Raw genomic sequence first — 13,799 nt, 5'->3', positions numbered from 1 at the left:
CTATTTTTCCTTTTTCTCCCCTTCATGACTAATCTATTTTTAAATTCTGGCTTTTATCTTCTCTGCTAATATTGCCAGTTTTAGTATGTTTACCTCCCAAGATTCTGTATTTAGTCCTCTGCCTTTTGCTTTCAACCCTGCTTTGCATCTATCAACTATCCTGATCATAACTCTCTTGCAGGTCTACATATACTCCTTTTCAAATGCTGATCTGCTGTCTACCACAGACTGCTAAATAAATTGAAAGCTGATAATATATCTACAGCAAAATTTCTTTCCTTCCAACCAGTGTCCTGGTATTACTGTTATCTGTTGACATAACTATTTAATGTGTTGCCTGGGAAAAGGGCTGTAGAGTTTGGTTTGGGTTTTGTTTTAAATCTTTTATATCATTTTCTCAGCCTTCCACTAAGCCTTCTGACTTGCTCTTACTTTGTATCAACCAATTCAGCTCCTGTAAAATCTTTCATTTCTGAGTGGCCCTTCATAACCCCTTAGCAGTACTTGGTTTTGTCCTCCTGAGTGAAGTACTTATCACAATGCCAGTGAAGATTCTCTAAACAGGTGCAGATTGCAATTTCTGTTTAAAAAGGTTCATTTAGCACCGAGATTCCCCAGGAATTCACCATTTCTAGGACATTTTAAGTTAGGCAGAAACAGAATCAAAACCTAGTTAATAAAAAAACAAACATCTTTTATATATATATGCTTATTATATATAAAAATTGTGCACGTTTAGCTTTGTATCACACTTATTTTTAAAAGAAAACTAAGAGCATTAAGTGATTTTCACTACAATGACTATTTGACTTATCAGTAGTTACATCTCAAGCTTAAATTATATTTTAAAACTCTTAATTATAAATCAATAACCAGATGTATAATTTCTATTAATTAATTTATTTTAACCTTTAGCACAGTTATATATTTTGTCTGTATTGTACAAAGGATCACATTAGATTCATTTGCTGTACTTTGAGCATTTAACACAGTTCTTTTTTTGTTTGTTTGATTTTTTTGGTCACACCCGACAGTGCTCAGGGGTTACTCCTGGCTCTATGCTCAGAAATCGCTCCTGGCAGACTCAAGGGACCATATAGGATGCAGGGATTCTAACTACTATCCTTCTGCATGCAAGGCAAACGCCCTACCTCCATGCTATCTCTCCAGACCCTTAGCACAGTTCTTGAAATAAAACATGTACTAAATGAATTAATCTATGTTGTTTATTAGTAAAATATCATGGTGACTTTTCTATTTGCATTTTTAAATGCAGTGCTAAATTGGGCTAAAAAAGGAATGTCTTAACTTATTTTCAAATAAAAATATATATAACTCTAAAATTCTCTTTTTATGTTTATAAATCCACTGATGTCATTTTTAGTCTATTAGGTTTAAAACTTCAAATATTTGAGTTTCTTCTTCCTAATACTGCCCTTTTCCTCTCAGAATCCATCATATCTTATTCATTGATCTAGCTCAAAATATAAATATGCACATTTAAAATTAACTAAATATACAAATATATTTAAATTAGCAATAGCCTAATTAGACTAAAATACCAACTGGATGAAATTTTAATGTCTTCTTCATGTTTTTCTTATAGGAAAAAACAAAAGTCTGACATTAAAAAAATAAAAATCAGCTTGCTGGACGAACTTTCGGCTTCCAGTTCAACACCAAATTCTTTCTTGTTCTGGAAGCCAGAAGCCTTTGCCAGCATGGGGAGCGGAAAGGCTCCATGCTGGAGGCCATTTTACCAAGTTAGGGAAGTCTCTGGGGCTTGGGCTGCCCCCAACAGTCTTCTCTTTCCTTCCTCCTGGTCTCCAGGGCTATCCCTGAGTGCCCACCCAGGGGACCAGTGAGGTGGGTGCTGGGGAGGAATTTAAAGGGGACCCCAGGTCTTCCCCAATTCCCACCCTGCACAAGAGGGATGGACTTGGGGAAGTCGCCAGCAATTTTCCTTCCCATCAGTCTTCATTCTCAAAACTGTAATTATAGATATTTTAATAGGGTATCATAGAGCTTAATGTATGTTTGCAATATACAGAATGTCTATGTTGTATACAGTACTTCCCACCTTGACTCACCACCTTACAAGCTCATTTCTAGTCCTTTACTCCCTCACCCTACCTGCTATTACCCCACATTTAACCCTCTTTACCCTCAGTTTTTGACTCCTGGCGAAGCAGAGCATTAGCCCCACTCAAAACAGCTGCCAATCAGCTCCCAAAGTGAAAAGATAGGTACTCAGCCTGAGAAGAACCAATACTTTGTTGCTATTGATCTACTCTCAGTGGTCTCCTTTCCTCCATCTCTCTTCACTGTGGACCTTTGCTTGCTATCAGACTCGGTTTCAGAGAAGTCCCTGCTCAAGGACATTTCCTGATATGGTACTGCTGGGAGCTGTTTTACAGACCCTACAAGGCCAAATCACAGACCAAAGTGATGTCCCGGATTTAACACACTCCAGCTATTTCTGAAGACATAAAAGGGGCATATTTTTTTGGAATATCTTAGATGTATTCCCTTACTTTAACCCTTATTGAAATCCTCTTATACAGTGACAATTTCCCCATTGTTTTCTTTTCTTTTTTTCTCTTTGTGATCTGCTCAATAAGAAATTCTGGTAGAAGAGAAGAGTCTGTTTAGAGTTTATATGAGAACCAAGTTAAGAGGATTCTTGGACATGTTCCTTTGGCCCCATATGCACTAATAATATCTTGTGGCATTGTTCCTCTTTTGCATAGGCTCATTAAAATGGGAAAATATTACATATGCAAACAAATTCTTATTTAATAGAGATAGGACCACACAAATCTGTAATGCCTTACACCCTGAACATTGTCGTAATGACTTGGCTCAGGCCTCAGAGGAATGGGTATTCTCTTGAATTAATGGTACCATCTACGGAAACAACCACAGTTGTCTATAACATCACCAGGAAGCAAACTTCTACCAGGTAAAACCTTACCACTGCCCTGGCATTGACTTACTTCAAAGAGGGTTCTCTTAACAACCAGATGACTTAGCAACAACAACCTGCTTTAAGGGCAGGGCTCTCTGCATTGCCCTCTAATGGTGAGGTGAAACTAAGAGGATGCTCCACATCATCCTGACTTCAATGTAGGATATGCGCAGAAACCGGGATCTTTAACTACAGAAACCTGACAACAACAGTGATTGTGCGAAAAAATTTTTACTGGGACCATAGAGAATGACTTAGGGCTTGAACAACCTAGTATGCCTGGAGCCCAGAGTTGGTCTTATGCCAGAAAACTTCAGGGGTAAGGTCTCCTTGTATTTAGGCCAAGGCTTTTTATTTATATTTCCCCTATATTTTCTTGGTCTATGCAAACAACAACAATTGCCACTCTCACACCATTTTTACAGTATTTCCTTAATTCATCTTTAAAGAAAAACAAGAGATAACTAAACCTCTACTAGTATTTTAATGAGTTCATTGGTGATTCAGTAATTTTCAAAAATATACTCACTACTAAACTTTTTCTTCCTTTCTTTTTCATATCTTTTGTTTTACTTTCAATTTTCTATTTTTTAATAACTTTGCTTTTGGTCTTCCTGAAACAAGTGTATTATGATCAGTTATGTCAAGTATGTGATGCATTTTCTTTAAATTTAATTAAAATATCAGCTTGCTTATTAAAGGTAATATTAAAAAATCACTGAAAAGCTTATTTTAGTCTACTGATTTATACATAAAATTAGTTAAAAAGTGAGGTTTGTGGGATAAAAATAGTGGTGCCCACTAAGCATAAGCCAAAAGTTTGTAATACAAACTTTCTTTTCATTAAGTTCAAATTTGCTTCTAACATAAAGTTCTTCTTAACATCAATCTTGGAAGCTTAGGAACAAGCATAGTCTGTCAAATCTGATTCTTCAGTGTAGCACAGAATAGTGACAGTGTATATGTGACACGCAGATTTAACTCCAACAATATCAGAAAAAAGAAATGAGTGATCACTATAGTCCAGAAACTTCACGAAAGACATGTTCTGGTCCCTTCAGAATTAGCCCAAAAATATATAACTAAATAAAACTTGTATATAACTCTCAAACCAGCATTCTGTAGATTTGAAAGTTTAGAGTGTAACATTAAGGGGCTGGAGCAGTGGCGCTAGCCTAGGACGGACCGCGGTTCGATCATCCCATATGGTCCCCCAAGCCAGGAGTGACTTCTGAGCGCATAGCCAGGAGTAACCCCTGAGCATCACTGGGTGTGGCTCAAAAACAAAACAAAAAAGAGTGTAACATTAAAATGAAGGTGTGAATGGAATGGAATGGAATGTCTATTGGAAAGCTTTGGAGCTGCTACCATTTGCCTCTGTATAGGTAAATCCACTGTTCTGCCCTGTGGAGTATGCAGGTGGGAAGAATTGGCTATTTCTATAGGATTTACCAAGTTCAAGTAAGAACAAAAATGAGGCATCATTCAAACTATCTCCTTCATTGTTAAAGGATTATTTTACTTGTTTATTTCATTGATTGACTCCAAAAGTCAATCTATTTGCTTTTTCTCAACCAAGACCATGACAAAGAATACAATACCATGTATTTTACTGCTTTCATCTCTTAATCAGGTTACTAGAAATGATGTTTCTCAATAATGATGATCTAAAGGCTATGTGGTTTATTCATTTTCCAATAAAAAGTATTTGCCTGTAATTTAAGCAAGTTCACAGGGAGACAAACATCAATCACTGAACAGAGCTGAAAAACTAGTGTTTGTTTTTCTTTTCTAGGCAAGTCTTTTACTCCTTTAAAATTGCTTTCACAAAATTAAAATTTATTGTAATATCCTCTGCTTACTTGATTTTGACTTTATGGGTGAGATTGATTGAGGATGTTGCTTTTCACATCACTAGTCAACTCTCATAAGACCCTTGAGAGATTTCCTCATACCATTATTGCAATAAAGAACTTTGCCTCTTCTAATCAAATGACCAATTTTTTATAAACCATTCAGGTCTCATTAATACATGCCCAGGTTAGGAGATTTAAATTGCATTCACTTAAACTTTTTGCCCTGCACATGGCTGACCTGGATTTGAATCCCAGGTTTGTAATTCAGCACCCTATATGAACCCTTGAGCCCCACCAGGAGTTAAACCTCAGTACTGTCTGTTGTAGCCTCAAAGCAAAAACAAAATAAAAATTGATCAAGATGAATGGGAAGGAAGGTGGCCAGGAATCGCAGAGAGCTGTAAGATTATTCCAGTGGAAGATGAGCTCATCTTGTTTGTAAGTCGCCCCAGGCTTGCTTATTAGCTTCTTTGTGACCTTTAAGGAGGCCTAATATTTACAAGAAGCAGTTAAGTAACCAGAGGATATAGTTTATAATTCACCCCTTTAAAACACACATATAAATGTAAGCATCCTACTTTAATGTGAGTCTTTTAATAAAAGTCTACTCTGAAATAGAAAACATAAAAATCTTCAAAAATCTGTTCATCTCTAGCTACTTAGCATATATATTTTACTTGCTGTCAGTGTGTATCTGGAAGGAAAGTAAATCCTGATACAAGTTTAACAAAGACTATAATAGATAAATATACTTCTAAAAATGCTCTCAAGTAAACTGAATTATTTAATTCATTTTGTTAATTCAGTTTATTTTATTCAGTTTATTTAATTCTGTGTTGTTTCATATTTCAAAGTTCATGGAAGCTGTCATTTAAGAGTTAATTCCTAACTAATTTCTAATTATACAAGAACAAAAAAGTGCAAATCAATATATTTCATGAATATTGCTGCAAAGGACTCAATAAATATCGGAAAACAAAATTTAATACATTGAAAAATTATATATGATCATTAAGTGGGATTTATTCCTGGAAAATATGTGATTTAACATGTGAAAGATAATTTAACATACTGTAACTATACAATGTAGTAAAATTTTATATGATCAAGTATTTAGCTTTGGTAATATCTGAAATAATTGATTAAAGACAAAATTGTATTACTGTTTAAAGGAATGAATTCATAATATCACCATACTCAAATTAATTTTGGAATAACTATATTATTTTTAAAATATTCACGATTTTAATTGATGTCAGAATATCAATTCAACACTTGCATTAAAAAATTGAACTTGTCATTGAAGTAAACTACTTTAATACATTCAAGGATGTATATACTGATAAATACATAATGTGTAGTTTAATGCAGATTGAAGAAACTAGACACATTAAAATTTACCTGGTGAAGGGGGGTGTTCTGAAACCCAACTATAATCATTTTTGTAATCATGGTGCTTAAATAAAAAAAATTAAAGACAAAAAATGTTTACCATAAGAATTATTTCTTACCTGCTAAAAGTTGTTTCAGCTGTCTAAACCAGACATCACAGTAGTCTTCACTTAAATTAACAAGATCAAGTGTAGAATCCTTTAATTTATTTTGCTCCTTTTTCAAACAAAAGAACAGTGTGATACCTAATAAAGTATTGCCTTTCTCCTGGTGAGCAGAACACCGCCATTTCAACTTGACAGAGAATATGTCTTTAAGTTCAATAATTCCTTCATCGCACAGTAGATCAGGTTTGGAATCATCTAAAATAGAAATTAAATATTTCAATCAAAATCACAGTGGAGACAGTAAACACGTATACGTAATAATAAAGAAAAAACTGCATTTGCAATTTTATTGATTATCCTATGTATGGTTCCTCATTATCTGAGGAAAGAAAGTTTCCCAGGCATAGAATAAAAAGTGAAAGAGTATGCCTAGCATGAAGCTCACCACAGAGAGTGGTGAGTACACTTAGAGAAATAACTACACTGAGAACTATCATAACAATGTGAATGAGAGAAGTGAAAAGTCTGTCTAGAGTACAGGCGGGGGGGGGGGAGGGAATGGGGAGGAGGGAGATTTGGGACATTGCACTGGTGAAGGGAAGTGTTTTATTTTTCTTTTTTTCAAAATTAAACTTTATTTTATTTTTTTAATATAATTTTTATTTTGATCATAGTGGCTTACATATTGTTGACAATAATATTTTAGGTACATATTTACATAAAATCAGGGGGGCTTCCCATCCCCAAATTGTCCTCCCTACCCTCCGTTTTTGTCCTACCTCCCATTTCCTCTTCCCTCACCCTCAGGGCGGCTAGAATATGTGGTCCCCTCTGTATCTAACCTACTACTTTGTAGTCTTGCATCAGTTTGGTCTTGATGCCTCCCTTATTTCCCCCTGTAAGTGGGGGCAGGGCTAGCTAGTTCAAGTTGCGTGGTTTTGCCTGAAAAAGAGAAAGTAAATAAACTGGGGTAAGGGTCTAATACCCCGAAAATGGGCAGAATCCTTCTAGAGGTTCTCATCATCGATTTGGGAAGTGAATGAGAACAAGAAGGTGAAACACTCCACCAGTACCAAAAGAAGTGTCAAATATCCAGTGAGGACTCCGGTTATATCGATAGGCACCACAAAAAACAGATTAAAAAAATAATAAAAAAAAATAAAAAACAAACAAACAAAAAAAACACGCCGTGGTCTTGAAATAAGAAACATGGCGTAGCACAAAACGAAAGAAGAGAAAGGAAGAGAGAAAAAAAATAAGAATAATTGGGGACAACAATTTCAATAATCACATCCAAACAGAGAAATCGACCAAAATAGCTAGGTAAATAAAAATAATAATAACGATAATAAATGAAGGTAAGATATATATATATATATATATATATATATATATATAATGTCCAAGGTTTTGTGTTTTTTGTAGTTTTGTTTTTTTCCCTCCTGCCCTGGCACAGTAAATATTGGGGTCATTCGAAAAGGAATTCACTTGCCCTATGCGATATGGGGTTTCTCCGTCCTTGGAGTATAGTGTCATGGGATCAGCTCTTTGCTCAGGATCATTACTCTCCCGGTGGTGGTTTTTTTTTTTTTTTTTTTTTTTTTTTTTTGGTGTGTGGAAGACTTCTGCTCTGTCCAGGGTGATACAATCAGAGCTCTGTGTTTAGAGGTCTCAGTATCTGTACAGATCCTGAGGTGGGACTTATGGTGAAGTCAGTCTTTGTGAATCTAGAGGTTCTTTTACCTCAGTGCCATTTTAATCCATCTTCTGTGGTTGGTGGTCTTGGTCTTTGCACTGAACCTAGGATGGCATCTAGAATAGCGTCTTTCTTTGTGCTTCCAGAAGCCTTTTTTTTTTTTTTTAGGTTTTTGGGCCACACCCGGCAGTGCTCAGGGGTTACTCCTGGCTGTCTACTCAGAAATAGCTCCTGGCAGGCACGGGGGACCATATGGGACACCGGGATTCGAACCAACCACCTTTGGTCCTGGATCGGCTGTTTGCAGGGCAAACACCGCTGTGCTATCTCTCCGGGCCCGAAGGGAAGTGTTTTTTATATGACTAAAACCCAACTACAATCATATTTGTAATCAAGGTGTTTAAATAAAGATATTAATAAAAACAAATAAAAAAAGAAAATGTAATAAAGTAAAAAAAAAAAAGAGTATGCCTAGTAAACAAAAGCAAGGACATTGAGAATCTGATATTATTTGACTGATGCATTAAGAATTCCAAAAATAGAAATCAGACCAATAGTAAAGCAGGTAGGGCACTTGCCTTTCACATGGCTATTCTGGGTTTGATCCCCATATGTGTCCAAGTTACCCGTATGTCTCCAAGCCAACCAGGAGTGATCCCTTAGCACAGAGTGAGGAGGATCTTGAGCATTGCCAGGTGTGCCTCTCCCCTCAAAAATAATTTCAAAATATAAATACAAAATGAAAGTAATGGGAGAGTATAATTTACTTTTATATTTTTTTTGGGGGGGGACACACCTGGTGGCGCTTAGGGGTTATTCCTGGCTCTGTGCTCAGAAATCGCTCCTGGCAGACTAGGGGGACCATATGTGATGCCAGAAATCTAACCTGGGTCCATCCCAATCTCCCGCATGCAAGGCAAACTCCCTACCACTATGCTATCTCTCTGACCCCCTAGTTTACTTTTTTTGGGGGGAGTGGGTCACACCCAGCGGCGCTCAAGGGTTACTCCTGGCTCCACGCTCAGAAATCGCTCCTGGCAGGCTCAGGGGACCATATAAGATGCCGGGATTCGAACCACCATCCTTCTCCGTGCAAAGCAAATGCCTTACCTCCATGCTATCTCTTCGGCCCCTAGTTTACTTTTTTTTAATAAAAATTGGGGGTGTGTGTGCCACACCAATAATGCTCTGGGATTACTCCTGGCTCTGCACTCAGGAATACTCCTGAAAGGCTCCCCCTTCCCCTGTGCAATTATCCTGGCCCTTCACTGTTTTTGAAGTGGTGATGTAATGACAGGTAGTTTGAGGTAATACAGAGAGAAATAAATGTGCAACCTTTATAAAGTGAAATGTATGCAAAAGAGGAAGTACGATTATATGGAAATAGTCAAAACATTAATTCCTGCTGATTAGAAAGATAGAATCACATCCATACAAACTTATAAGACTTATAAAACTTTATTTGGTTATTTAAAGCTTTGAGTGGTTATTTTCAAGTAGGTCATAAAATGTTTGTTGTAGTAAATAACCATTTCAATTGATTCTTAGTCTATTTTAATTATATGTATTTAAAATAAAAAAACGTGATTTATAAAATAAATCTCCAGCACACAATGTTCCAAAACTAGTCTTATCATCTGAGTGACCTTCCCTCTTCAGGGGTCCTCAAACTTTTTAAACAGGGGGCCAGTTCACTGTCCCTCAGACCATTGGAAGATCTGACTATAGTAAAAACAAAACTTATGAACGAATTCTTATGCACACTGCATATATCTTATTTTGCAATGAAGAAACAAAACAGATACAAATACAATATGTGGCCCGCGAGCCATAGTTTGAGGACCACTGAGACTGTTCCCAGTGGAACCTATATTCTTGGCAGGCATATTTTATTTTATTTTATTTTATTGGTTTTTGGGTCACACCCGGCAGCACTCAGAGATTACTCCTAGCTCTACACTCAGAAATCACCCCTGACAGGCACGGGGAACCATGCGGGATACTGGGACTCGAACCACTGTCCTGCCTGGAAGGCAGATGCCTTGCCTCCAGGCTATCTCTCCGGTCCCGACAGGCATATTTTTAAGTTTATTTATTATAGTTTGAGTGTCTGACTTGCAGTGTTGCAGGCTCTGTTTTAGACATAAATGTATTTGTCCACACCACCATTGTGGCAGACAAGGGCCTTTCTCCTGTTGTCATCCAAATTCTTCTTTTTTCCCCCACCACTTTTTCCCTTCTCTAGTCTTCTCATTTGGGACCAGAGATATGGCTCGCTTGGTAGAGCCTTCTTTGTGCAAGCCCTGAGTTTGATTTCCCTCACTGCATGCCTCTCCAGGCATGCACTAGCCATTGCCCATGCAATTATAAAAACTAAATAAAACTTAAAAATAATTCTGAGATCAAAATAATAAAAGCAATCCCTTGTGTTGTTCCCATGAGCAGCAGATATTTAATGACTCACCAACAATTACAGAACTCAAAGAGACTGTGGTTACATCAGCTCTAAGACCACCAAAAAGTGCAGCAAAATAGACATGGAGGAATGCCATTCTTTATTAGATAGAAGAGTGTTAAAAAATGCATAGAGGCTACTTTCTGAGTGGATAACACAGACATCAGGGTGTCTAGTCCAGTCAGTGTGCCTGGGGAGGGGAGAACAGAAACTAGTAGAGATTTATGCCCTTGATCCAGATAAAGCCAATGATGCTACACTGGTGCTACACCAGAAACAGTTTTACACAAGGACCTGGTGCCACAAAAAGATCAGGACCCTGACAACAAAGACAACAAAGAAAATTCTAGAGAACAGTGACTTTCAACCACAGATCTACTGACAGTTGCTTGTCCTGCCAAATAAAAAGTTTTTGCTGCTTATGTGCATATGAGCCAGGCATGAACACATGGGCTCGGCATGCCATGTATTAAAGAGCAGGTCTTTATTTTTGGAACACACCCAGAATATTTAGGTGTTATTTCCAGCAATTATCTTTATTTATTTATCTCATTATCTTTCAGTAATCCTACATGAAAAGGATGCTCTACAGCTTTTTTTTTTTTTTTTTTTTTTTTTTTTGGTTTTTGGGCCACATCCGGTGGTGCTCAGGGGTTACTCCTGGCTTCCTGGCTGTCTGCTCAGAAATAGCTCCTGGCAGGCACGGGGACCATACGGGACACCGGGATTTGAACCAACCACCTTTGGTCCTGGATCGGCTGCTTGCAAGGCAAACACCTCTGTGCTATCTCTCCGGGCCCACTCTACAGCATTTTATGCCATTCCCCAAGACCCAAGAAGCAATAGCATTTTTGTAGAATAGAAGGAAATTTCTGAAATGGTAATGATCAAGAGACTCACAGTTGAAAAACACTGTCTAGAATGTATTTCCCTTTGGCCATCTCAGTCACTTTCAAGGGCTCAGAGTTCAATTTCCAAATAAGGATTGTTACTGTTTTATATATCTAAAAAAATTTTTTTTTGGTTTTTGGATCACACCTGGCAGCACCCTCATGGGTTACTCCTGGCTCTATGCTCAGAAATCGCTCCTGGCAGGCTTGGGGGATCATATGGGATGCCGGGATTTGAACCACCATCCTACATATAAGGCAAACGCCCTACCACTGTGCTATCTCTCCGGACCCATATATAGCTGAAATATTTTTATCTGTTTTTCATTTGTCTACTTAATTTCTATTTTTCAATTTATTCCTAGAACATTGTTTCTACATATGCATTTGACTACCTGTTTATTTCCAATTATGTAATTGGTTAGGTAAATCTTCCTAAAATTAGTCCTATATTGTATATGATGCAAAGATCTGCTAGGCTAGATATTTTGATATTGAGCATGATCTTATATTTTATAAATTAGTACTTTATTTTGTCAAATATATAACAGGAGCCCCACAGAAGAAAATAGTGAAATAGAAAACAAATAAGAAAAAAAATAAAAGGTATAATATGATCTTTTATCACTTTATTTGATGTTATAGATTAGGTAAAAATTCTTTATCACATATATATTTAACTTTAACAGCAATAAGTCAATGATTCTTTTAATATAGCTATTATAATGTTCAAATGTAAATTTACTAAAATATAGTCAAAATAAATAATCTAGTAGTGAAACCGATAAGAATTTCTGGAAATAGGGCAAAACATTCTATTATCACTCATTATTTCGAACTAGTATGGGAAAACCAACCTCTACCCTCTGTAAAGAAAATAAAAATGTAAAAAGATCTTGGTGGAATGAGGAGAGGGATATCTGAAACTACAACAATTTAGATGACAACAATGTATTTGCAAGAAATAAAACAATTTGAAACCTAATAACAAAGAATAACAAAACCTAAGTAGACCCATTGCAAATATATGGATACCAGGAAAAAGGCATAGTAGATAAAGAGAAACCCTACTATAATTCAAGGTATACATTTACAAACTGATATAGATTTATTTGAAAGATTCAAAATATATAAGCAAATAATTGAATAGACATAAATTTTTATGATTACATATATTCTTTTCTAGCATTCTCACTATCAATTACCTATCATGCAATCTCAAACATAGTATCAGTAGTATGAAACAGGAGAGACAGTTTAAATGGGTGGAGCAAATGGCTTGTATATCAAAGGTCCAAAGTTCAATCCCCATCACTGCAAGGCCTCTCTGTTAAAGTCGACCTTGATACCGCTAGCACTATCAAGCAGGGATAGAAGAAGTCATGCTCTGGGGCACTGCTAAAGGGATCTCTCCAATTTAAGATTAAAATGGTATTTTCTTGGATATGAGACTATGATATTTCCTTGGATATATGAGAATGTATGATTTGCATTAGTTTATAGAATATATTAATAAAGAAAATCTTTTGAGAGAGTGGTGTTTGGGATGTGCTTGTCAATATTCTAGGTTAACTCCTTCCTCTGTACTTAAGAATTACTCTCCTGGCAATAGTCAAGACCATATATGGTGCCAAGGATTGAACCAGTTTTGGCTGTGTGTAAGATAAGCATTTATTATTTCTCTGTCCCAAAGAAAAAATATTTTTGGGAAGAGACATAGAGTTATGGTTCTCAAAGCTTACTCATGACTCTGTACCCAGGATTCACTCCTGGAAGGTCTTGAGGGATAATAAGATCAAAACTGGGTGAGCAGAATGAAAGGCAAGCAAGCACCCTCTCCACTGTCCTATCTCTCTGGTCCCCAGAACATTTTTGAAAGTAAAATAATGATTATATGTCAATAAAATGTAACAGTTTGTAAAACTATGTGCAATAAAACATATAGGAATAGATCAATCAATTTCAGAGAAATGTTTATATACATTTTATATGTATGTAAGATAAATCTAATGATTATGTCTCTAAACTTCAGTAGAAAATTTTAGTAAAAGGTAATTTGGGAGTGGTTAATTTTTTAAAAAATAAAAGAAGCTATATAAATAATATACACTAATTGTTTATTAAAATAACATTTTAAAATCATGAGTTAGGACTGCCCTAAGAATGACAGCAAAGGGAAATAATTCAAAATTAATATGTATAACATAAAAATTATTCACTGCCTATGAAGTTTTGAAGATTCATAAATAGAAGTTACAAGCAAAGGTCAACTGAGCAGAAATATTTACAACATATGATAGTTAAATAGTCTATTTAATCAAGAAAAGAACCCCTACAGTAGAATAGTACATAAAAGACCCAAGCAGGCATTTCACAAAAGAAGAAATGCAAATTGACCAAGGCACATAGGAAAAAGTTCAACCTAATTAGTAATC

The 13,799-nt window shown here is 36.2% G+C and overlaps 1 protein-coding gene across 1 annotated transcript in view; it reads right to left on the bottom strand.

The window, feature by feature from the left end:
• The window catches only part of CERKL (ceramide kinase like), a 138,529-nt gene that overhangs the window by 70,026 nt on the left and 54,704 nt on the right, over positions 1–13,799 (bottom strand). The window contains exon 2 of the mRNA XM_049772870.1: positions 6,336–6,578. Coding sequence (XP_049628827.1) covers positions 6,336–6,578 — 243 coding nt within the window. The remainder of the gene's footprint in view (positions 1–6,335; positions 6,579–13,799) is intronic.

Source organism: Suncus etruscus, chromosome 5 (genome assembly GCF_024139225.1).
Source record: "Suncus etruscus isolate mSunEtr1 chromosome 5, mSunEtr1.pri.cur, whole genome shotgun sequence".
Taxonomy (NCBI): Eukaryota; Metazoa; Chordata; class Mammalia; order Eulipotyphla; family Soricidae; genus Suncus; species Suncus etruscus.
The sequence above is the reverse complement of the archived record's forward strand: the minus strand, read 5'-3'. Positions and strand labels throughout refer to the sequence as shown.